We start from the raw sequence: 26,683 nt of genomic DNA on the forward strand, positions 1-26,683 counted from the left end.
TGGGAGGCCCCAATCAGGCATGTCTTATTATGCCAATCATATTGACTACAGCCTAAATGAGATAACAGGAGACAGACGCACTTTAATTGAGGTATCAAAACTTTGTGGAATTTCTTGTGCCCTCACGCTCCGACGATGACGAGACAGATAGGCTGGTGGAATGACAACAAAGTTATTGTTATGTACACAGTGTGAAGTCGATCTGCAGCTGCCGTCTGTGCTGCCAGGAGCGTACGGTGACCAGGAGTGCACGCCGAGGAGAGAACAGCGCACAAGGATTTGCTTCAGCTCTCCTTCTCTGTAGAATAATTGGGACTGTAACTGCTAGAAACACTTTGTTTACACCCCGTCTGCAGTCACACATGCCAAGTAGACTGCCACTACTCCTTTAGTCCAAACACCATGTAGGTTAACTGCGCCACATTCGGTGCATGTTTTACACATTAATCTAACGGAGTACCACCCTTGAATTCGAGCCAGGCGTAGAAAGGGACAGACAAAAATACATCCGCTTCTTCTCAGTAATATTAACACCATATTAGTCAGACTACAGAGGAGGGTAATGTTAAAAAAAAATAAAAAAACCATATTAGCTTTCTTGTGTTCATTACAACGTGAGAAGCCTTTTCCTGCCTCTGTGCTTGGCAACATGACACAGATGTTTAAGAGATGAAGTTTTCTGTCTTGCCAGTGCAGTCGCTAATCTTTCCTTTTATCTCTGACATGTCTGAGGCTGTTATGTGGTTATGATAGTAAACAGTAAAGGCGTCTGGAAAGATGTCTTATCTGAAATCTACGAGGCCTACCTTTCAAACTCCCAGCACAGCTTTCCACCTCCTATGCGGCTGACTGTTTTGTATGCCAAACCCACTGTGTGTGGGGGTGGAGTCGCGGGGTGGCAGCTCAGTCAGGAGCGACAGCCACGCTCGCTACAACGACACGGTACATGATCACAGATCACAGGCACGCCCCCTCAAAACACAGCACAACAGCAGCACAGATAAGAGACTTACAATCCTGGCTGCCTGTCTGCCTTTCTACCTTTGACATAGCGGGGTGCACAACTTTAAATGTGCCAGCAGATGCTGTGTTCACAAAACCACACAGAGTTTGAAGACGCAAGTCGTATCTTCCTGAATCTCTGTTTTTTTGGGGGGGGTTTGCTTTTCCTCTCACCCATTGGAGTGAAAGCCACAAAGTTTTCCTCACTACAAGAGTTTTACTGACAACTGAGGTCGAGCACTTTTTTTTTTTTTTTGGTGTGTGCTTTTGTGAAACGGTGTGCACGTCTCTTGTGTTTACGTGCAGAGCGGCTGGGGGCGGGGGTCAGCCTAACACTCTCCATAGTCTAACAAGACGCTTGTGGTCCCTGAGCGTTTTGCTCCTTTTTTTGAACACAGATCCATATCTACCAACAGCACAGGAGCTGTCAAGACTCACCTCAGCGATGCTGACGCAAGCCTGGATCAAAAACAGCCTTTTTACACCGCAGCTTCGTTTGTATTGATCCATGTTTCTCTGCTGAGAGACTGGTTGTTGTTTTATCTCCCCAACATCCAAGCCTTAACTCTCCTGAAGCTTACTGAGAGCTAGTCATTATTTTGCCTGACCTATCATCTGACAAGGGGATTCAGAAGCCCGGCCTGAGCCTAAATACAAATATAATGAGACTAAGATGGTTTCTGGCATGGAAGAAGTGCAGCTCACTTGGTCTCATTTTGCAGAGTTCGAATTTAGCTGGAGGCCTGTGTCACAAAGGGTGAGTGGTGTGGAGTGTGCAATGGGAGGAGAGGGGTATGGCGATATGCTAGGGTGTAATGCATTGGTGAAAGGGCAAGATTTTTCATCCCTGCGTTTACAGGGTGGAACGGCTAGGATATTGAGATCTGAGATAGGATCAGAGGGTAGTGAGCTGTTTCAGCTACGATAAAGGCCACGCATTACAAACACAGCGCTGATAGAGAGAGAGCGAGAGAACCAGAGAGACATAGAAAGAGAGAGAGGGTGAGAGTATCGCACCTCTCATCCCTGAATTAATGCCTCCATTCTGCCAGGAAGCCATTCTGTGCCAGTGAGAGGAGATTGGGGAGGGGATGAGTGCACAGATACGGACTAAAAAATGGAAACTGCGATCATGGAGAGGGGCGATAGGGATTAATCAAGTCTGGAAGAAGAGTGTGGCTCTTCAGGCCCAGTAGCACACACACGAGCCCGGGGCCCGACAATTTTAGAGTGCCGCCATTACTTTAAATGACTTCAAATGCAGGTACGAGCAACAATTGGCGGATAATCGCGCTTTTTCCTGGCTCAGACCTGGCCATTTGGGAGGGGTGAGTACACACCCAAGCACGGCCGGTGGCACAGGCTGCACCTAAATTGTTTCATAAAGTTAAGGCAAACAGCCTGTGCTACTTGAATTAAAAACAAGTCTGTTCATTTCCCTGATATTTTTGGCAATTTGATAAATAAAAATGTATTTTAAGCTTGGAAAGATTAAACCCCCACTTAAAATATTTTTATCGCAGTCCCAGTGAATTTCTTTTGGTGGAAGGCCCAAACCTCTTCAGTGGAAGCCAGAATGTTTTATATGCAAGGTAAAAAAAAAAAAACCTGATAATGACAAAAAAAAAAAAAAAAAAAATCACAGGTGCAAGATAGCAGTGTAACGGTGCAAACGTCCACACCTTTTTAGCTTTCAAAGTCTGTGAGCTCTGACAATGGAGCAGTGTTCAAAGTTCCTCTAATTCAGTTAAGATTTGATCTGTTCTCAATTCGTTAGCCTATTTGATTTGTTGTAATTCACTTTGACTTCCATATAAGGACGAGGAGCAGCTTCGCGCTGTTGGCACAGTTACAAGACAGTGAAAAAAAAAAGAAAGAAAGAAAAAAAAAAAAGGTGTGCATCACTCTCATGTGCCTCTGGTACATTAAATCCCTGCTCTGCGTGATGCCCTTTTTCCACATTTTAATTTAGCCTCGTCTATCTGTTGTATCCAGTAATTTTCTAGACGCCTGATGACACATCAGCGTGAGCTGTGCCACAGCCTATAAACGCAGCATGTTGATTTCTTCGCATAAATTAAAAGCATACATCAAAATGCCTCATTAGTTTAGACATATCTGTATGTCGAGACTCTTTAATGTGTCCAGTCTGTGCTGTCACTTCTTTCTAGTGTGGCCTTGCGTCCTGACTGAGTTTGACACCCATGGTCTATACAATCAACGTCAACAGAACATGTCCCGGGGCTTAGTCTTACTCAGCCTTTATGAGTAAGAGTTTGCTCTGTTCTGCTTGCATGACTTTTGAGAGGAAAAGGCAGAGGAACACAGTGCGAAAGAGAGAATGAGCATAGCTAATCCTTACAGTAATGACAGAATAATTAGCTTGCGTTAGGCTAAGTAATGGGTTGTAATTATATCATTTATTCTGTGTTGAGAGAATGTGATATAAAGCCTGCACAATGAAGGAAGAGGAATTGAGCTCAGTGGGAAGTAGGATGGAGCATGTGTAAGAGCTCAGGCTCTTTCTATTGATTGATCCAAACATCAAACGAACCACTAGAGTAATGGGGGGAGTGAAGGACAGCTAAAAGCTATTTGGAGCCTTCACTGCATAAAAGACTTGACCTGTTCCACACAGCCTACATATCAAAACCATCAAACAGCAATCAATAGACCAAAGCGGTCAACTCAACAAACCGTCACCCTACTAAAACATCAAACCCCCGGCCCAAGCGTCAGATGATAGGCTACACTCAGCTTATCCATTACCATCAGATAAAGAGGAGATAAAACACAGAGCCTAATCCTTTCATGTGTCGTGACAGCCACAGCAGCCTCCGAGGCATTCCTTCAGTCTGGCTCTCAAATAGTTTTATGGCGGAAGGCAGCCATTCAGTCAGCCAGCCAGGGCTGTTCTGGTCTGTTTGTCTTATTTCACAGTTTACACGCTGTTTTATAGGTAGTTATTATGGTCGCCATGGTGATGCCATACGTTTTTATGGTCTTTTGGTCTGAGGGCAGAGAGTGTAATAAACGAAAAAACACACACACGCGAAAACAAAGACTCACAAAACACACTCCTGCTGTGGAAAGGTCTCCCGTCCCTCCCTTCCTCCCTCCCTCACTCTTTATCAGTCGCGCCAAATGCCTATCTCTCCTACTTTCTGCTTCATGTGAAACATGGATAGGCTAGCGTAGATTTGTCCTCACTCATTCCACATCTGGAGCTGATCAGAGGGCCTCCTGGAAGTTGAGGCCTCTGGGCCTATTAATAACCATACCACTGAACTCAGGGTCAGACAGCAGTCAGCGGATGAGCCTGTGTCTACTAAACACAGTCCCTTCCCCCTTCCTCAAGAGGCAACTCTCACTTTTATTTTTTTCCCCCCCCGTTTTTAAAAGCTCAGCAATGTACAGCCAATTTTATGCCTTTTAACTGGGGCACACACAGACTCCTCCAACTCAAGCAGGAGCTCACAAATTATACGCAAAGAGCTAAACAACGCCTAACGTTTCAAACCTCTCACCTCGGTAATTTAGCTTTAAAACTAAAACAGATACGCGGCAGGAAAACCGCCTGCGTAAACTGTGACACCGTTTTCTCTCCTCTTCTCTTTTTCACCCCCATTTTCACACAAGTTCAAGTTCAAGGAGGCTAGACAGATGGTGAAGTCATCATCTGTTAGCTCTAAAGGTTAGGCCAGTCAGACAGCCCAGGTCATACTGGGGTCTTCAGGGTCAGAGTTCATCCGAACCCTGGCTCCAGTCAGACAGCTGCTCGGGTCAAAGGTCAGGAAGAGGTTAACGTACCGTCTGAGGACGCTCAATGAATTTAGCAGATACAGGACGTTCTTCGTATACAATTTCCCAAAGCCATGGAACGGCCTTTAACTAGGGTTAAAGTAGCAAGGACCCACTGCATCCACTGATGTGCACTATAAATAAAGTTTTCACTTCATTAACATGACTCAAATTAGAAATATTTCTTTTGTGGCTCACCTCAACAGCACACAAATTCTTCTGACTTCAACAAAAGTTTTGCCAACCTAAGAAAGAACTAAAAGTAAACCAGTGAACACTGTACCAAATGCAGAAAACCATTTGTTAAGCACAACCCACCCCCATGCAACACACACACACACACACACACACACATATACACACGCACCTGTGAATACAGGGTAGTTGAATCATCATAATCGGTGGTAGTTTTCTGCTGAGCCCAGCCAGCAGTCTGTGTTATTTTTAGAGGGCTGACACAGAAGCAGGCCGTCCATTTACTCCGTGAGCTGGCAGCAGGACCATCGCAGCTCTGGTTGCTTTTAAACTACCAAAATGGGAATGAGCTCAACACAAACACGGCAAAGGTGTGGACACTTACTGAAATTAAGTTAGCTCATATTCAGAGCCATTACTTAAACATTAGGGGCCTTATAACATAAAACTGTGCATGGAAAAAAAAAGAGCCTAAATCCACACACAGCTACTGAGGGACAGGCAATCAATAAAACTCTTTACCTAATCTAACATCTATAACCGGCTCCTTATTAAAACATGCCATTTCTAGCCCTCATATTCTGGGAGAATAAAGGCTAGAAAGTGTACAGAAAAGAAAAACAATAAATTTCTACACCTATTCTTAGCTTGATGCAATGAGTCCAGCAACAAAACCCCTGATGGACTGAATAAGAAAGTGAAAAAGGAGACTGTAACGGAAAGTAAATTGGAGTGAGAGCCGAGTCTAAAGGGTGAAGGCTTTTCCCACCTGACTCCACTGATGTATTGAGCCTTAGGGCCGGCTATGGATCTAGCAACTGAAGCCATGATTGACATTGAAAATTACACAGAGTGAGCTATTAGCAGATAGCTGCCCATATCATAATTCAATCCCTTCACCATCAAAGTGCACCAATATCATAATTCAATACTGAGAACCATTAGCCCGCAGCATACCAATATCATAATTCAATCTAGAGGCCATCAGCCCTTGCCAATATCATAATTCAATACTTGGACCATTAGGACACACCAATAGGCCTATTAGAATTCAATACCTATGGTCAATGATCTAACAGGACACTGATACTGGTGTCATGGGTTGACATGGGATAAGGTCTGCATAAGGCTCCTCAGACCCTATTTAGCCGAGACGCCTTGATAACAGTGAGATAAACAGCACTAAAATTAGGTAGGACAAGTGGTTCACCAATAGCTTGGATACAGCAGTCAAGCGAAGGCCACAGAGTAACAGGGTTTTGGCCTTAATCCAAAAGAAAGAAGAAAAAGAAAATCACCAGGGCCGTGACAGGTTTTTAGGTTTTTAAGTGGGGATTTATTTACTCAAGATGAAAGTAGGTTTTTATTTATTAAAAGACCAAAAAAATAAGAGGAAAATGCAGTCTGCTCTAGATTAAGGCAACACAGACTCTTTGCATTAAATATACGTACACCAGCCGTGCTTCTGTGTGGAGTCCCCCCCCCAAAAGGCCCACTTTGAGGCAGGAAAAACCCTGGAGTCTCTGCTGCAGAAACTGATTTTGACACACTCGTGTAGAACTACATTAGTCAAACCGTTAAAAAACATGGCCCCCAGTGTGTGACCATCTGCAGTTGGGCTAAATTATCACATTGTGGTACCTTGTGGAAATGAGACTCCATTTCGTTTTCTGGTCTGCTGCCTCTGTTTATGTTTCCATGTTAACATCTTGTTTAAACTCTTCGAAATGCCTCAAATCTCACCCAGACGCTTCTTGCCGGGTCATCAGAAATCTGCTACTTAACAACCAATCAAACAGCTTTTAAAAGCTCAGATTTCCTCAGCTGCTTTAAGTCAGTTTTTTCACAAAAGCATTATTCACAGGGGGTGGGGGTGGGTTCTCACCACACATTTCTGAGGTTACCACGCTTAATTGTAATCTTCATTTATTGCATGTGGAGTGGAAAATGACTCTGGAGATTGTAAAGTAAGGCAAAGACTAAAAAACACAATTAATTACTTGAATGATAGAAGATCAGGGAATGGAGGAGATTAAAATAATTTTACAGTAGCGCCCCTAAATGTTGTTTGACAGGTACACATTAAAAATATGAGGTTCAATCTGTAGGTCACGTGCATGTAAAAACATCACATCAGGCCACCGTCATGAAAGTTAGATCATTAAAAACATATGGGAGGTATGTAAAACATATGTAAGTACATATAAAAAAGGGGGTATGAGTGGATTGCTTTGTTATAAAAGTGGATCTAAGCCTCCAGTCGGCGTTCACCTCTCTCTCTGCATTTTGACTTTCGCAGCAAACTCAAGACAAGACGCATTTCCCTCTCGGGAATGCAGGATTTCTGTTTACTGAAAACCTTAGGCTTAATATTACAAGATGAACACCAGACTCTGCAGGAATACATCAGCCTCTGAGGCGCCGTTTCAAGTGCGCGCTTGATTTTTAAATAAAGTGGGCATCATCCTGGAACAAGTGGAAAGAGCCAGTATATTCCACAGCGAGCCTAAAGAGAAGTGTCCGCTCACAGTAGCCCCTTGCTCTCTCTGCTGGAATACAGAGCAGCGTGATAATGGATGCTTCTGTCATGAGATACGGTGAAACTCTATGATGCTGTAGGTGAGAGAGACTCCAAGTGGGTCTGTAAATAATGCCTGCCACTTGAAAATAGGTCTCTGCAAACTGCCCCCTTATGCTCTTGCTGCTGGTTGTTGGGTGTAAGTTTTTGTATTATGCAGTGAAAAAAAAAAAAAAAAAGAAAAAGCAGGAAGGCGGAAGATTTTTACATGATTATGGGCCCACATTTTGATCCTGGATAAAGTTTCTCTAAATATTATCACGGCTTCCAAACTTTACAGTGATACTGTTAAGGGTGCAAGCTACTGATCTGAGCTGGTAAACATATTGCCTACAAAGAGTTATAACAGAGATTTTATTTACTGCTGACGTATGAAAACACTTTTTTTAATATATTGACACCCTTATTTTTGTGATTTATTTGCATGGTTTAAGTAGTTTAGTGTTTGAGCTGAATACACACTGATAAAAACAGTGATTGGTAAAAATGCATTCCCTAATATTCAGAAATTATACCTCACACACTCATAAACTAACACTATAAAAACCAGGGAGTATATTAAGCCCCAAAGGCATGACTTTTGTAAGAAAAACAAGAGAAAATGTGAACATTTTCATGTCATATCCACGCCCTGCGCTCAAATCATAGCAGATTTTCCGTTTTACCTCACATGTTTTCAACATAATAAATGTTGTCTTGGGTTAAAAAAAACTGAACTTTAATGTAATTAAACCGTAGTACCACAATGGAATTACTATAAAGGAGACAATTATTTCATTTGGTTTTTGGTTTTCTGATTGAAAGAGGAAAAAAAAATGACAAAGATGAACACAAAAACATGATGTTATAATTTTATCCCAAGCAGAGACTTTTTCAAAAAGGTAAAAAATCTGTTTGGTGCGCACTTTTGCATAAAGCCTGAATTGAGAGCTGCTGACTCCATCTGTTTGGCTGCCCCTATTTTTAGACTCCTGTTAAGTGCTTTGTATCTTTTGTTCAAACATCAGATGACACTGGTCCAAATTTCATTTACCCTGCCAAAGTTAAAATAACAAAAAAACAAACAAACAAAAAGAAAAAAAAGTCAGATTATGCCTCTTATGCAGTAATATATTTAGTTTTTATAATAAATCGGATAAAGTGAATCTAAACTAGACACTCGTCTCTTCGATTCAGAGGGAGGGTGAAGAAAACCGAGCCCGAGAGTGACGTACGCTTAATCGCTGAGGAGTTGGGGAGTATGGGCCTCTGCTGAGAATTAACCAGTGATAAGGTCCATGAGAAGTTTGAGTTTTATTTCCTCCCCCTGACTTGTCTGAGAGCTGCACCTTGTTGTCTCCACACGTTTACACTATAACCTCTCAGAAAGTAAGATGACAAAGCTTCCCACCAGAGTAGACGGAGGACAGCCCAAAGACCTGACATGCACTCGTCCTTCTGTCTGACTCATGCTTAGTCGCTCACCACCCACCGACACACAGTGAAACCTCAGTCCCAATGCCAGGTTTTGTCACTGGGCAGAGAAGCGGTTGGCTACAGTAAAAGCATGACGTGATGCCCCCCTTCCTCTATGCTCCCCCAGCCTGTGCAGCAACAGAGGGGTAAAAATATCCCACCAGTGAGTTCAGACAACCAGCTCATAAATTAACACTAAAACTCCTGCAGACAACAGCGAGCCAGTCACTGAGAGATTTAAACCACTCAGGTTGCCACTGACCATGGCTCTGGGATCAACTTACAAAACCCTTTTCCAAAATTTACCCATTAGGTGGTGAATAAGAACTGGGGTCTATATCAGCTTTCATCCAAGTCACTATTTAGCTGTCCGCTAACATAGTGAACTATTTTTCAAAATGGCTCTGGGGGTGCGTTGTTCCAGGAAATGTTATGAGGTGAGATGTAGGCTATTAGGCCTAAATTGGGAATTGTGTATAACAGAATGGTCTGTTCCTAATTTTCCTCGCTTTCACAGAAAATACGCAAACCATAGGTATATAGGCCCAGCTATTCACTCATATCTTATTAAGGCTCGCCTGTAATGAAGCGCAATCTCTCACCGCTCTCAAGCAGAAACGCAATGTTCCAGCAAACTGCTTGACTGGGTCAAAAAAAAGGAAGAAAAAAAAAGGAAAAGGAAAAAACAACAGGAGAGAAGAGTGATGATCCCCTCTAAAGAAACTCAACTCTGTAATGGACGGACAGGGATTACAGACGTTAAAGCCTCCTCCATCTGTAATTCACTGTCACCCTGCCATCATCTCTGAATCACTGATCCACTTTGCAAGTGTGCAAGACCTTGCTAAAAGCATCACTGTTGCACCCATTTGTGTTTGTAGTGGTGGTGGTGCTGGTGCTGGTGGGGGGGAAAGGGAAGGGAAGAGAGGGAGAGAGAGAAAAAAAAGGCATGCAGAGAAGACAAGTTAACAGCTCGCTGTGCTGTTTCAAAGCACTCTCTGTCCTGTAACAACCACCTAGCTAGTTTCTCACACAGGGAATGGGACACACTGATCAAATAGGATTTTAATGAACATCAGCAGTCGGAGCCTGAGGAATACACGCTATGATGGCTTAAAGCTACTGACATCTAGCTTGAGTTGGATTTTCATCATCAAAAGAAACAAGAAAAGAAAACATTCCTTTGCTGGTGCTTCTCGCACAGACGAATCAGGCTGCGAGTCTAAGTGTACGGCGCGAACTGCCCGTCGATTACAAGGAGAGGGAAGCAAATTCGAAAGCAAGTGGCTGACAGAGCCGTGTGTAGACCATGATCATATCATGCTAACCCCCACATTATCCTCCCAAAAAGAAGAAAAAAAATGGATAAGAAAAAGGTCCTTATCTGAAGGCTTTCCTCTAGGAGCCTCTCAGTGGGAGGGAGAGTAAATAAGATGTCATCAATAATAGACAGTGAATGTTCTGCTCTCTCTCTCTCTCACACACACACACACACACCAGCTCCGACTGATTCCTATCCTGCAGACAGGCCTGCCAACCGCCAGCCTTTTTGCACACGCTCAGATTCACTGTCCTGACTAATCGCTTGTGATAGGGGCCTTTGCCATAATTACCCAGGGCCTTATCACAAACTTATGCGATGCATTTTTCATGTCCTGGCTGCTGGCAGTGCCTTCACTGTCCGTGCTGGCAGTCAATCTACGAAAAAAAGACTGATCTCAGACAAATTCACACACACACGTACACACACCAGTTCAGAGTGGGCAGAATAGGTGAAAGCAGGGTGAAGGGCCAGAGGAGAAAGAGAGAGAGAGGAGAGGAGAGAGAGAGGAAAAAAATATAAAAGGAAGGGAGGGGGAGGGAGGAGAAGGAGCGAAAGATTGGAAGGGAGCAGGAAGGGGGTGGGAGATAGATAGTGAGGAAAGACAAGAGAAAGCAGTCTCATTTTTTTTTTTTTTTTACATAATGCATGAACAAGGGGGCATGAGTAGGAGGACCGAACAGGATCAAATAAATAGGAGAAGTGAAGCCTTGATGATGTGGCGTAAGTGCAACACAAAGCCCCGCTGGGAAGACTTGTTCACTGTCCTTTTGTCTACCCAGTCATAGGGGCATCATGACCTAAATAAAAGTTTAAACCCCAAAGCCCGTGCGGTTTGCAAAATAAATGTATGAACAATTGGGCCAAGCCTACATAATGCAATCTTTATGTTAATGACGACGGCAACTGGGGGTACTAATATTCATAAAACTGTGATTTAAAATTCAGCAATGCATGTAAAATGCCACGGGAAAACACAACAGTGCCATTGTCTACACGTCTTGTGATAGGTCAAACACGCTCTAATATACACAGGCTATATTCACGCACTGAATAAGGCCCAATATTTTCCTCGTACCCCCCCCCCCCCCCCCCCCTTCTTTCTTTCCCTTCCTGTGCCACGGATCTAGCTCCTCCGTGCACGCCGAGATTAGCGAACGTGCGCGCGCGAGCGAGCTCGAGCGTGCGAGGCTGGGACATTTCTGGGAGTTGATCATAATCACAAGGTCATGATCTATCACATTTCCAACGTTCGTGTTTTTAATTGCGTCGCGTCAACAAACACTGTCCCGTCCTGTCCACTTCCCACAGACGTGGCAACGTCTGTGAAAACCTCACTGTGTGTGTAATTGCCGTCAGGGGAAACCGAGAAAAAAAAAAGACGGCCGAGTTCATCAAGCATAATCTCTGACACGACTTTAACATAAACTGTTTCACAGCCGTTAGCCGATAAGGTTGCTAATGTTCCCGTCCGCTTTCAACTAAACTTACCGATATGACAGTTAAAAGCAGAGGGAGGAAAACACAACTAAAAACACTGTTGTGTGTCTGTGCTGCCCGTCTCAACGGTTGGTGTCACCACAGCGCCACCGTATAATAAGTCGCACTTATTTTTCCCCCCTCCGAAATTATCCAACCTTACAACGGCTAAAGCGTCGGGCTAACTACGGCTACTGGCTCCGGTAAAAGTTGAAGAACACGCAATAAAGATAGCCAGCCGTGAGCTTTCCGCTAAAGCGCCGCCGTTTGGCTTTTATTTCGGCGCATCCCCGCGGCGTCGCCCCGGCTTGCCCAGTTGCAGTGTCCGATCGATGTTGAATTGAACAAAGAGGATCAATTTCTGATCAGCGAGAGAGCCACTTTCATCAATGTGAGGAAGAGGTCTTGAATTCTCTTCCGAAACACCTCCGAGGCGGTCGCGGAAAAAGACCCGAAACCCGGCCGCCGAAAGAGGCGAGGGGGCCGAAACGAAAAGAAGCGGAGGCGATTTAAACAGAGGCTGAACTGACCTGTAGTTGTTGTAAGTCAAAGCGCTTCCAATATTGAAACATCGATCCTGCATTGGCCGCCATCTTGAGACATATTGAGACAGGAATGAGATGCTGATAGAGAGCGCGGGGGTTGGAGTTCAGTGGAGAGGACCGGGCGGCCGGAACACCCGGACCGGATCACATCCGCTACCCGCCCCTGCAGCAGCTGGCTCACGGAGCGGAGTCACCTTCCAGGAGTGTCACCTTAATAACGCCATTATAATTGCTTAAATAGCATTTTATCAACATTGAGATATTACAGGTAAACAAGCGAATCGGCATTAAATTACTCCTAATTTTATCGCGCTGAAATAGGCGAAGTTGTTCAGCGCCAGATGAGCCCGTGGTTCGTGCTGTAGCTTGTTTTTAATCAGTGTGTGTGTGCGTGTGTGTGTGTGAGTGTTACGGAGAGCAAAGATCATACAAAAATAATGCCAGGAGGCTACTTGGAAGCCATATCTAAGATAAATAAATAAATAAATATATCCCACCGGGGGAAGCAGCCAGGACCAGTGTTGTTCCTACTGACTGACTGTGCTGGGAGATCATTTCAAACCACAGTTAAACCATTTTTATCTTCATTTTTTTTACACCTACAGTCAGTGTGCCAGCAAATTCAGCCAGCATTAGAAAAAAAATCAACTTCTTTTCAGTGGTAGTTTATGCATTTTTTTTTACATCAAAAAAATAAAACTTTCATTATTCAAGTAGCACACAACCTGTGTTTCGCAGTACTAGAAAAGTTAACATGTGCCAAAGTCAGCTGCAAAAATATGGCTCACCGTGAATTTAAGCATAATTTAATTCATTAGGGTTACTAAACATAGATAGAGTGGGTGGGGGCAGGGGGGGGATGTAACTCTAAATATATGGCCACAATTATCTCAGTTAAATGATCTGTTGCAAATGTTTTGTTTTTGTTATGAAAAGATTGGATCTAGTGTACAAATAGTAAAGAACTGGTAAAAAGATGAAGTGGCCTCCGGCTTTTGAGCAGGTTATTTCTTTTAGTTTAGTTTTCTCAGTTTGCAATAATTTGATTAAGGACATGAGCCTTAAGTTTAAGGAATTCTTCAGCGGCACAGATATTAATCAGATTAGTTAATCAAATAAGCTTGTTGTGCTGTTAATCCAGTGAAGTCAGCGCTGCAGCATTCAGCCCAGTGGTCACAGTGTCACTGTGCATGTATATCGTTTGTTGATGCGACCTTGAGCAATGCACTGAACCCAGGCTGCTCCTGACGCGTCACTCCTGCTGACCATGTCCTCTGACCCTCTCGGTGCGTGGCCGTGCCTCAGAGGGATATGCAAAGAATTTCTAATTACACTGTATGTATGGGGTGCCCTAAATTCCTGTGTCAAACTGCACCGCCTCGTTCACCTTAAAACGCATCACGCCTCGGCTTCAGGCTCTGCACACCAAACCAGAGCCGAGCTGCTCAGGTTTATCAGGGTGACACATCTGCTCTGCACATTGTTTTCATTTTTAGCACTTTGTGGCTTCCCAAATTTGACTTGTTGAGTGTGTTTTGAGGCCTGGCAGTGTGGAAAATCCACGCCTGCATTCACACTTTGGAGGGTTTTGTTGTTTTTTTTTTTTTCCTTGAACGCTTGGAGCATTTAACAAAAATATTTCATAGCTTTACCCCCCCAGCCCCCACCCCCACCCTCAATCATTTTCATTTCTTTACAGCCATTGCACTCTAATTGCTTTGACTAAAAATAACATGAGAATTTGCCATAGATAATAACGCCTCTTTCACTGCATTTTTGTGAATACAAAGGTGGGCATTTTTGTGCTTTGAATTCGCTCAACTTTCAGGCCATTAGTTGATTTGATTTGAAGCTGTTTGTGTCTCCCTCCTCCCAAGAGTATGAATGGTGCTCAGTGCTCAGCTGATATGTAGCCTTAATAGCTTTGCCTTATTTTATACTTCATTTATAGACATAATACAGTGAATTAAAGGCTGGCTTCAGTTTGCTAATCACACCCAGTCACATGCTTTTAATAAAAAATGGACCGAATTGCAGTTAGGAATCAGTCACACGAAGAAATGGATACATCTGCTTTAATTTAATCACTAGGACATAATAGAAGTGTGATTCACATTAAATTGCTCACTAGTCATTTTTAAATACTATTAGCAATTGATCTACAAAAGGAAACAATGAATGCTGTTTAGATGTGTTTATTTTTAAGACAAAACTGCATATGAACGGATAAATCCTGTGTTTAATCCTCTCATTCCTTTCCCTTTGTTAATCAGTGTCTCCTTGTTCTGGCCTCCCTGACTTATGATGCTACCTATCATTAAGCCAAACCAGAAATACAGGTCTGACATAATCCGTACCAGCTTAGTTGCTTTGCAATGTGTCCATTATGCTGTATTTGTATAGTTATCTCTTCCCATCTCACAAAGAAAACACTGAAAGGAAAATGATGCGTGGCTTTTACGCGGCTGGCATTAGTGTGAGGAGTAAAACAGAAAGGAAAAGTTACGTGTGCTGATCGATAAAAAACATGGGAAATGCACATGCAGGGGACAAATTAAAGAAATAACAACCAAACTTAGTAAGGTGCTGGGTCACAATGTTTCCGAGTCTCTGGGAATCAACTGGAGGGATGAACACCATTCATCCAAAACGGATTCCCTCATTTGGTGTTTTGATGATAGTGGTGGTGGGGAGAGCCGTTTAACACACCAGTGCAAAAGCTCCTGCAGGTGTTCCACCGGGTTGAGATCTGGTGACTGCGAAGGTCAAACATTGAATTATTCACATCATTTTCACACTCATCAACCTGTTTTGTGAGCCCTCATGCCCCGTGCATGAGGGCATTCGGGAAGAGACCACACATCTGAAAAGGCGAACAACCAGAGTGAGTTTTTATTGATTCGCACTGACTCTTCTTTTAACAGCGAAAAACGATCCAAATCGTCCCAGAAAAATTCCCCCAGAAGTACAAAAGAGCCACTGCTGGTGTACAGGAGTCAATTTATACTTGGTTAATGTTGTGAGGAGTTTAACCCAGATTCAGAGTGTTTTACTCTAACCAACCTGTAAAATATAGATAAATATAATAACAATAATAAGTCAGATCTAAAAAAGGATCCTAGTTGGACAGAGTGAAAGTCTTCTGTTTTGACCCAGACACCTAGCTTGACCTCCCCCCTTTGTGGACTGCTTTACACTATAGTTTGTCACCTGACTTCTAAAGGCTTGAGTGGCAGAAAGCAAACTTCTCCCCTTCATACAACATCTGTCTTTAAGATTGCTCTTCTGTAATGTTTGAAGGAGCGTCACGGTCATCAGTTGTGTACCATCCACCATGATTTCCAGTAGATCTAAATGCAGATGCGCTTTAAGTCAATGAATCAAATAACAGTTGAGCGTTGTGACTGAAGCTTCTGCCCCTTCTTTCAAAGGGATCTTTTCCTCCTTCCATTGTGATAGAAAATGAGAATCCACTGGGCCTGCTCAGCATTTATCTACATGCCACGGAGCATGAGTGGATGTTAATTGCTTAATTGTACCATGCAGTGCACCTGTGTGGAAACATCTGCACTGGCTGTGTCTCTCCACTCATTTATTCAGGGTTTTTCTTTTAGATAGCCTCATTTATTATTGCAAATGTTTTGCTTTGCACGGGAGGACTAAATTAGTCAGATATTGTGATTGGAGTGCCTTTGTTTATCCGTGATGCATTCCATGTTCAGCACAAGAAAAAAGAAACACTGTGGCAGACATAAGGCAAAAAAAATAAATCATTCAAAACTCTGAAACAGTGAAAGATTTTTAAAATCTTCTTTTCAAAATCAATCATCACAAATAAGGGACAGTTGTATAAATAGGATAGACCATAAAATAATTAACAATAACCCATGACTAGACTCTTATCTAAGCACATAAAAAGCGTTTTCTTATCAGCGAGACCATTAAATGTTGCTGTGGCTAATGGTCACTTATCCGAACATAACAGAGATCTTACGCTTTTTATTTACATGAATTGTTCCAAGTGTTGATGCCAAATTGTTGTCAAGGTGTAATGTGCTAATGTAATTTGGCTTTAAAAGAAAAAAAAGATCTTTCTACAGAGTGCGCCGCACAAGTCTACAAGCCGTGAACATTACCAGTCAGTTGATTTTGTGCTGCGCTCTTCTCAAACTCCGCATTTCAACACACATCATCTCCATGAGGATTTGACTGAAGCTTCACTTGGCTCTGGATTACTTTGAAGCAGCAGGGGGTGCACAGTGTAAGTCGGAACAAGTAACAGTCAGAGTTATCAAACTACCTACAAATGATCGTGTTCCTGCTACAGAGGTTCATGCATGTTTGCCATGAATGACACGAGTTGGGTGGGTTTTTTTCTCCTTTTCTAACTTGCCTTTTTATTACTCTGTGGTTAAAATTAGAGGGGAGGAAAAACAGCTCAAATTGCTCATGACACGAACAACAGGAGGAACATGTTGTGATTTGGAAATTTAACGTCTAAAAAGCCTCATCAGTACTTCTGGTTAAAGCTTAAATATATAGAAATAGGCACAGATTCTGTGTCGCTGCCATTATACAACTAGAGCCAGAGCCACGGGCTAAAAGCAGCCTTTCTGTCCTTTAGCTTTCCCACTTTTCTCTGTTTGTGTCCCTTTTCCTCCTGCTCATTGACTCTGCCTGTAAGGTGCTTTTAGCGGGCCTTGTGTGGCCGGGTTAGAGATGGATGTGTGGCCCTTGGGAGCCGCAGGCAGAGTGCAACACTGATCATGTCAGACAGGCTGGGGAGGCTGCATAAGATCATCATCACCCAGCAGTGGAGTGAATCGCCGCAGTGGCACTTTCACACAACCTCTGACCTCCAGTGCAACCTCTGAGGTCATGATCAAGGTCAGGGGTCAGCGAGGGCCTCAGCGATCGTGGCGACCGCAGGCCCCTCCTGGCTCTTCTTCTCCTTGTTTGTGTTCTCCCCTTCATTTTTCTCCTCTCACTTTTCTCTTCCCCTCATCTTCTATCTGTTTCTTTATCGCTCACGCTCTCTTCGCCCCGGCGGGACCAATTGAGACATCCAATCCCCTGGGAGTGCGAAAAGGAGAGCAAGAGAAAATCAATAGGGAAGATGAGTGAAGACCTGGAGGTCCCATCAAAAACTGAATGCTTCTCTGTGTGCTGGCATGATTCACACATCCACAAAAACACATACAGATACACAGCGGTATTGCTTTTGAGAGACAGGAAGGTAGCAGTAAACAGCAGTCTGGAAATCGTAGCAAACAACTGGAAGGGTCTGCAAAACATCCAGTTTGATGGCTTCCCAGGTCAAAACAGAGTGACATGAAGAGCTCTTCTGTCTGTTTTGTGTTTGTGTGTGTTTTTTTGTCCTTTTATCTAGATTGCATACATGTGCCCACAAGTCTGTTGTTGGAGAGATGTTTGAACCGAGAAAGACGCAATATCGATCTCTCCAGAGAGATTCAAGGTCTGCAACAACAAGTGAAAGAGCACGATGTCACATAAGTTCTCTTCCAGCAGGCGAGATGACACAAACATAAATGCCAGGCTTTGTGTGTATCATCGTGGCTGTAATCTGAGCTGTGCAAAATGTCACCATATCACCAATCAGCTCGACTTTAATTATAGTACATTTGCAGACACATTTGCATGGCTTTGTGCTGCATAAAAGGCTTAAAATAAATAAAACTGAACTAATAAAGGAAAAAACAAACTCATCCCTATGTGTCATTTCCTGCACTCAAGAGCCTCTGCTATTTTGGAGAAGAAGCACACATGTTTATAATGTTAAACCTCACTACTCGTCTACATAACTTATGTCTGGGTAGATTTCTTCCCAACACAAGATAACCCCAGGCAGGACATTAAATGATTGGCTGAAAATAGAAATGTTCAGATGAAAGGGAGAATAAATAATGCACAGAGAATACAAAACCTCTTATGGGGATAACTAGTCGTGCATGCACATGCACACATTTCTTCCACGGTGAAGAAAAGTGAATGGATGTAACAGGAAGGAGGAGGACCCAGCGGAGACACACATGCTTCTTGCTTCATCTCCTCCCACTCCTCCTTGTCTGCCATTTTTTTCCGCTCACTTTCAGACTTCATGACATACTCTGTGTCTGTGGGGAGGAATAACATCGTCCCAGTCACGGCGTGTTTTTCCTGCCCACCAGAGCTCAGACACAACACACAGTGCACGGTTTCCATCCCTGCTGCCTCATCATTTTTTCATGAGTTTTGATCAGAATGGATTCATATGATGACAACAGCCTGGACAGTTGATCCTTTTACAGGGAGAGTAATGCGCCATTGTGTTAACAACTGTTTTTTGTTTGTTTTTTATTTGAAATCACCAAATGAAAACAGTGAGTCACATCGTAGTTAGGGGGTGTTGCAATGTTGGGTTATATCTAATAAATAAAACATTCAAGACAAACCTTTTCAAAGCACCGCTGCTGCATGACTAATTTGCAGCTGGGATGTTTATTCATTGGCGAAATTAGACATGCACGTTTTGAGGAAGATCCCTAATGTCACTGCACACCGAACAAACGGCACAGGACGGCGCACGGGCAAGCTTTGCGCTTGTGTAGGGAGACACCAAGTGGTCAGTGACAGGTGTAGCGTCTCACAAGAGGCCGTGTCAAGTTTTCAGGGGCCAAAGAACTGCTGCTGACAAGAGCTTCCGTCTGTCATCCTTTAAAATGCGAGGGATTGTTTACACGACTTAATAATCATAAACAGTAGTTCAGGGGTTAGAGCCATGCAATAGTGTTCAGTGTTACACTTTCTGCACACTCGATTTAAACCTCAGTCTTACCTTGTTTGCATTATACTCGCAAACTGACTCACGAGCCGATTTCTAAAGGGCCTTCTAATTAAAAAAACATTTGCTTGTTTTATGAGCGGATCACCGCGCCCTGGGTCAAGATGTTTACCCACGCTAAAAGTGCCCGAAAAGTCCTCCGACAGTCAACAGGCCTCACAAAGGCCCCATTCAGCTGTAACTGGAACCCGGACCTACGCTGCCACGTCAAGTATATCCTACAGCACAGGGACAAACTTTTACTTTTACTTTACATGAGCCATGACGGTAGTTTGAAGTTTCTCGACGAGTCGGACAGGTGAGACAACAATGAGGCAACAATAGAGGAAGGAGTGTTTAGGAGCTGTGGAACGCCATAAGCTTTATTGGCTGTTAAACTGTACCTTGCTCTCTTTGTCGCACCTGAAACTACAAGGACTTTAAAAGTAGAGCACGCTGGGTGTGACAGCACGACTGTAATGGACTCCGGTGTTTAACCTACTTTCCCCGAAAAGCCTCAAATGGCTGTGCGGATATCTCAAAGACGCAAACTGATATTTCAGCAGCTTTGGGGGAAGCCGCAGGGTGAAGGGCGTCGATGGGAATTGGGGATCTCTGGAGATCAGAGGGCCGCCCCTCAATCGCAGCTCACGGAGCAGACGGGCGCTCAGGGTTATTCCCGCGGAAAAACCGCTGCGTGCGTGTTTTCACAGGGGTCTGCTCCTCTGTGTGCGTGGCCACCGTGGTTTTCCTGTTACTCGTGGGAGTCTGCCTGCTCTACCTGCCGGATGCATTAGCGCCTGACCCGCTGGTTTCTCTCCCTGGGGAGAACAGCCCGGTGACGCTGCTGATATGGACGCATCCATTCGGTCAGTATCGAGAACTTCCGGACTGCCTCGAGCTGTTTCAGATAGACGGCTGCACGCTCACGGACGACGCGCTCAGGTACCCACAGGCTGACGCCGTGATAATTCACCACCGGGAGATTGCCACTGGCTACGCCGATCTCCCACCAGAACCGCGGCCACCTGCGCAAAAGTGGATATGGATGAACTTCGAGTCTCCCACGCACACGCGTGGACTCTGGCTTTTAGGGGGTGTTTTCAACCTCACGATGAGCTACCGGACAGACTCGGACATTTTCCTACCCTATGGGTATCTGGTCCCCCGCGCGCGCACAGAGAGGGCTCTCCAGAAGAGCTTTGCGCAGCCGCTTCGCGGATCTTACAGCTCCAAACTCCTGCGGTCACGCTTCGTGGCCTGGGTAATCAGCAACTGGTCGGAGTCCCAGGCGCGCGTGACCTTCTACCACCAGCTGCGCCAATACATCCAGATCGATGTGTTCGGGCGCGCGGGCTCGCCGTTACCGACAGGCAGCGTGGTGCCGCTCGTCAAGCGGTACCTGTTCTACCTGGCGCTGGAGAACTCCCAGCACACCGACTACATCACGGAGAAGCTGTGGAACGCCGTGCTGGCCGGTGCCGTCCCCGTGGTGCTGGGTCCATCCAGGCAGAACTATGAGCGTTTCCTGCCCCCCGAGGCCTTCATCCACGTGGACGACTTCCCCTCAGTGGAAGAGCTGGCCCAATACCTGCTGATGCTGAGGCGGAGCCCGGCTCAGATGAGACGGCACCTGGACTGGAGGAGGAGCTACGGCGTACGCCAGCCGACCTTCTTCAACGAGCACTACTGCACGGCCTGCAGGGCGGTGAGGAAGACCAGAGGCAGGACTAATGTGGTCAGAGGCCTGACACGTTGGTTCCACTCGTGAAAACATGCATCACACCTCCAGCACCTGTTTGAAATGAATGAGAGATAAGACTGTGAGAGGGGAAAGACTCACTAACCACATGCTGCTTCCAGAGTTTACAAATCAAATCTTTTTATCATCAGTGAAAGAGTATATTTAATTTATGTGATTTAATTAAATAATGTAATAACTTAAATACATTTATGATCATTGATCTTATCTGAGTGAATCCTTCTAGAAGTTATTTTTTTTATCTTAATTTATTTATTTTAATTGACTCCCATCTAGCCAGTAAGAATCCTTCTGATAAAACAGTTGGAGTACAGTTAACCTTCTGCAACAGGGCTTAACAACACAACATCTGTGATTTAGACCAGCGGTGTCAAACATAGGCCCTGGGGGCCAGAATCGGCCGGCAAAGACTCCAATACGGTCATCTGGTCACCTTTAGAAAATGTGAAGGAGTGCATAGGTTTTGAACTTATAATTGCATTTTCATACGTTTTACAGCTTTTCCAATTGTTAAAGCACGTTTTAAAAAATGTGAATTCCTAAAAATGTTATATTTTGTAATTACAGGAGAGTCAGTGCAATGAACAACCAGAAACTTTTATGTAATTTTACATACTCACCATGTAGTTTCACTGTTCTGGCTCACTTAAGTTTAAATCAGGTTGTATGTGGCCCACAGTGTAAAATTAATTTGACTTTGCTGCTTTATTTTAATTTTTTTTGAAAAAAGTGACCAAATGTTCATGTGCGACTGTGACTATATATTAAAAATATCTGAGTGCCTGCTAAGCATATGAGTTAATATCATATGAAACAAAAATAACACGCAATAATAACATTACGCAGTCAATCAGCCAAGGTGGAAGTGAATCTGGCAGGGCTGCTTCATACTCAAACAAGCCCAACCTGCTCAGGTACTGAACACGTCTGACAGCCGTTACCGATTCAGGTAACTCCTTACCGTTGACTTTGATCTGAAGCAGCATTGATTGTCTGCAGCAATCTATCTTAAAGACAAATGATAGAAGTGACAAACCGTATTTGGGTTATAATACATATTTTGTTAGGTTTCACACCTCTGTGAAGCAGCTTTTACCTGATAGTGAGATGGGAAAAGAAAATATGAGGAGGAACAAACAAATATGCTGGTGCAGGAAATAAGCTTTCCGAGAAGGGGCTCACATGTTTACCTGCAACTTCCTCGAGGTGACTAAGACAGAAGGCCACATGTCCCCACTACAGCACCCAGAGCCTGCTCTTTGTGTCTGCACATCACTGATCGCTTTATTGCAGCGCTGTTCCTGCTCTAACGGAGTCATTTTTAAAGGTGTCATTAGACCCCAAACCTAATACTGTTCAAACCTGAGGCGCTGGGGTTTTGCATTTTTCATTTAAGATTGCATAATAAGCACACACGCACGCTCATTTTGCTGATATTTTTTACTATCTGTTATATATTGTTGTGGCTTCGGCTGTGGCAGTAATGCAGAAAACAAGAAGAAAAAGAAGGGAGGAGGTGAACACATGTGCATCAGCAGTCACTTGATAGGACTGCTGATGATGTGATGCAGATCATTTAAATTTACACCTCTGCGTTGGGGCCGTGGCACAGAATTAACACTTCGCACTGTCAAATGAGACATTTCCTACAGGCGGCAAATAATGTTGTTCCCCATAATGAGCTGATGCCTCAACAGCTGGTGAAACCACTCACGTCTATCAGCAATAATGGTTTCAGATGGCCAGAACAGCCAGAGCCCTTATCCCTGTCTTAATCCCATTCATGCGATGCATATCTGGTTACTGTGAGTACTGGTTACCATCTTTGCTTTCAAATATAGATCCATTAATCTATACCTCTCCACTGTGGACAGAACAGGTGCTAGACAGCTGACATATGGACACACAGAAAGCAGACTTCTCTTAATGTGCATTAAAAAGCACATCTGATCACTGAGAAGACTACAAAAGGAGCCACACAGCGGTAACACCCTGAACAGGATATCTGACATGCTTATTATACATATTTCCTTGCAAACACTGTGATGCTTAGCAACTTTTATTTATGTGTCTCATGCTCGTTTAATTAAAATTTGTGATAGTGTTTACACAGTAATCAATATGACTGTCACGATGCTTCTCGTTAAGCATTAAATCTTGCAAATCAAGAAAAAAAATATGCAGAAATACAATCAACTGCGTGATCGTTTCTAAACGATCTCCAGTCTCTGTGATGTTTATGCTGACTGACACAGGTTGCCACCCCAGCTGTTTTCACTTAACTGAACCACAGCAGATCTGGTATCTCAGTGGGCATGTGTTACAGGCACCCACAAGAGGCTTAAAAAGAAGGAGACTCGAGTTCTGAGTAGAAACAGATCCAGGAGTTCAATGAGGTTAGAATACAGATGCCAGTGTGTGTGTGTTTGTTTGTGTGTGTGTGTTTGTGTGTGTGTGTGTGTGTGTGTGTGTGTGTGTGTGCGCGTGCATGCTAATAGGGCTCACTCCCTTTTGCTCTGTGAAGCTGAACTGCCTCTTCTGGCAGTTTGCATCCTCTGCTAGTAGGCTTTCACAAATATGGACCAGAGCTTAGTCAATATCATACATAAGAGATGCCAAAGAGCTTCTTCTTTGGCTCTATTTTTAAACAATTTCTTGAAAAGCAGACGGTAGATGAAAATGTGAGTTTTATGTTAAAAAAATGTCTGTTATTAACTGTTGATCCGCTTGAATTAAAATAAAAACATCAAATTTTATCACCTCTTTTTAAAAATTGATTTGTGTTTTCAAAATGTGTTTATATTTGCATTTAGATGTTCTATATTTGTGAACCACATGCCCACAAAGTGGTTACAAACCGAAGAATTTATTTCTCCCACATATAATAATAACTTAAAGCTAGTCTGAGATTAATATTTAAAGTGAAACATAGTCATAGTCATTCATATTTAAAGATCACAGACTAGGTTGATTTTAAAAGTATCCTTAATGTTTTTTATGGGTTAAAAAATAGTTACCTGAAAGCACACACAGAAATGATTCTGGTGTGTGCTGCAAAGTCCAGATTTGTTAGCATCAAAACATTATGTTTTAGCAGGGTGACACAAAAAGTATCATCTCAAGGTGAGTCAGTGCAGTGTGCATGGACATCTTTGAAATGAACAGTCCCTGCTCGCAGCGTTACCTGTGTTTTGTCAGAAACTGACCCCGAGCAGACGATTCTCAGTGCCTTCGAGGTCTTTGACCCAGAAGGAGCAGTAGTTCCTCGGGATGGGAGGGAAGGAGCGACTGTGAGATATTATTCACAGTTTTCACAGCAGAGATTCGGTGATCCTTCACAGGAATGCATCACACAGATAACAACGAATTAGACCAATCAAGGAGGCGTTTCATGATGATGCAAGGCTCAGCCAGTGAAATGCAGAATGTAAAGTCAGAGAGATTGAAACAGTGATTCTTGTTCCTCGTGGCTCCCCTGCAGCACGAAATAACACCTCATGTCACGGGCTGACAAGTTTACAGAGGATGAGGTGAGTCGTTGCTTGGCAACAAGGTGAAATATCGGATGTATCAATATCAGATACAAGTGGTCGAAATACTTTTGAGCAACTATAAAGTGAGCCTTGATGAATACTCGGAATAAAAGGCAATTTGATTATTTAAAGCCCTTAAATACCCGCTGCAGCTTATTACAAAGATCCTTCACAGCTCCTTCTTCAGTAACAGTGCCATTCATAACCTACATGGCCCCTGGCTAGAGACACAGTAATCTCATTTGTGCAGCAACAGATGTTTCTCTTAAAAACATCCGTTGACTGGGGAGTGAAAACTATGCCTCTCATTCTCTCGGGAGGGTTCAAAGAGACCAGTATAATCACTATGAAATTTGTCACATTTGTACTGGTTTAAAGAGACATGCAGACTTACTGCAGACTCACTATGTTGTAAAAAAGTAAAAGCTCTCCTTCTCTGTCCCTCTCACACAACCTGCACATATTTTATAAGGAAGCGTTCATGTTCTGTTTATCAAAACACCGCGAAGGGGGGAGGTAAGGGGGCTAAGAAAATGCATATGAAACAACAAAACCCCTCGACAAATAAACAGCACAGTGTTCCCATGGCAGCGCGTTGCATTAATCTGAAGGCTGGTTTCCCATGGCTGTGTCTCACTGCCCCATAGACCTCCACTCTGTCTCACTGATGGCTCCTGTGATTGCAATCATCCATCTTACTGTCAAAAGCAAAAAAAAAAAAAAAAAGGGCAAGAAAGGGGAAATCGCACACACCATCTCTCTCTCGCTCCCTTGTGTCCAGCAAACAAGGCACCCCAATGTGAGCAGAGCCGACACATGGACCACAGGCCCTCTGCATTGTGTGTGTGCCCGTGCTTGTATGATTAACAGCGAGAACATGTGTGGGTGTGCATCTTTGGTTGTCTGTGCCTGCACTATACTGCATGATCAGTCACTGGAGTGTACACGGGGGGGAAGCGGTGGACATGTCTGATCTTGCAGCTGATCAAAAGCACCAGAGACTTGTTCCCTTGTGGCCGTGCGAGCGGGCCCTCATATCAACACGTCTCTGTTCAGTAGACAGGAAAAACAAGAGGAGAGAGACAGACAGACAGAGGAGGAGGAGGAGGAGGAGGGGTACATGAAGAGAGAGACAGAAACAGGCAGGCATAGCACAGATGAAAGGATGCATAAAGAGGCCAGAGTGGAGTATGACAATGATACATAACCGCACTTATCTCTCTGTTCTGATGAGCTAATTGTAAGGCAAAAGTCAGCTCTGTTTGTGTCTGTAGATTTAACAGCGTGCGTGATCCTTCGATGCAAACCTGACAGCAACTGTCTGCAAAACGCTAAATGTGGATAAAGAAGAAAACTCTGATGTCTATAAACTTCCCCTCGGGATGTGGCTGGTTACCTTAACTACAAGACCTTGTGTTGTGTGATCACCCACAGAGAGGACAAAGAGCAGGAGCGAGAGGAAGAAGGGAAAAAAAAGGAGGACAAAGGGAGGAGGAAGATGAGGAGGTGGAGCTTCTGTGAAGCTTCTGCTTGTAAATTGTCTGGCCACGCTGTGAAGTTGTGGTGTGAGAATGTAATTATGTGCAATAAAGTGGTGATTCTATGAAATGAATCCCTTTGTTGTTTGCAACTTTAATCTCACTCCAGTATAACCAACGCAGAGACGTTTCTGCTGAGCCCAGCGTTTTGCAAACGGAACAACAAAGCCCACCTGAACATGATTTAGTGTAAAAGATAAAGAGATGTGCACAAACACACTAGAACAGATGTATTTAAAAGGTAGACTCAACACTCTAAACATATGATTACTTATCACACTGAAGACAAACAGATCGGCCTGTTGTTGTGATTAACGACTAGATCAAAACTTGGATCTTGTTGTAAACTCGCTTCCTTGCCAAAAGTCGTAGAAAGAGATAAAACACATTCTCATGTCTGAACAATAATAGACTGTATATAAAGATGGACACAAGATAGTAGGTTTGATTGGTTTGTGAAGTCTCGTTTTAAGGCCTTGACTCAAAGTTTGTATTAGTTGCCTGGTTGGCTAATGCTAGCAAGCTTGTTTAGCAAGGTTTACTGCAATGTTGCATCACATGACACAGGTCCCTGCTAATTAATGCCAATTAGTAATGCACAGATTCTTATAAAAAGTACAATTTTATTCACAAAAACTGGATTACAAATTTCTT

The 26,683-nt window shown here is 43.6% G+C and overlaps 2 protein-coding genes across 4 annotated transcripts in view; one reads left to right on the forward strand and one right to left on the reverse strand.

Annotated features, from left to right (window-relative positions):
* Positions 1 to 12,563, reverse strand: part of cux1b (cut-like homeobox 1b) — a 62,627-nt gene extending 50,064 nt beyond the window's left edge. Inside the window, exon 1 of one of the 3 annotated variants that reach the window (XM_063493768.1) lies at positions 12,362 to 12,524. In XM_063493768.1, the coding sequence (XP_063349838.1) occupies positions 12,362 to 12,424 (63 nt within the window). In that variant the 5' untranslated portion in view covers positions 12,425 to 12,524. Of the gene's footprint in view, positions 1 to 12,361 lie in introns of all 3 variants that reach the window. The other 2 variants (XM_063493764.1, XM_063493766.1) reach the window with 2 other exon arrangements.
* Positions 12,564 to 19,794: 7,231 nt separating this feature from the next.
* Positions 19,795 to 21,038, forward strand: LOC134640581 (alpha-(1,3)-fucosyltransferase 4-like). The gene has a single exon (XM_063492492.1). The coding sequence runs from the start codon at positions 19,795 to 19,797 to the stop codon at positions 20,965 to 20,967; it is 1,173 nt and encodes a 390-aa protein (XP_063348562.1). The 3' UTR covers positions 20,968 to 21,038.
* Positions 21,039 to 26,683: the final 5,645 nt, after the last annotated feature.

Source organism: Pelmatolapia mariae, linkage group LG14 (assembly GCF_036321145.2).
Source record: "Pelmatolapia mariae isolate MD_Pm_ZW linkage group LG14, Pm_UMD_F_2, whole genome shotgun sequence".
Classification (NCBI taxonomy): domain Eukaryota; kingdom Metazoa; phylum Chordata; class Actinopteri; order Cichliformes; family Cichlidae; genus Pelmatolapia; species Pelmatolapia mariae.

Coding starts and splice junctions, on each gene's coding strand:
- LOC134640581 (XM_063492492.1), top strand. CDS start 19,795: ATGGGAATTGGGGATCTCTGGAGATCAGAGGGCCGCCCCTCAATCGCA.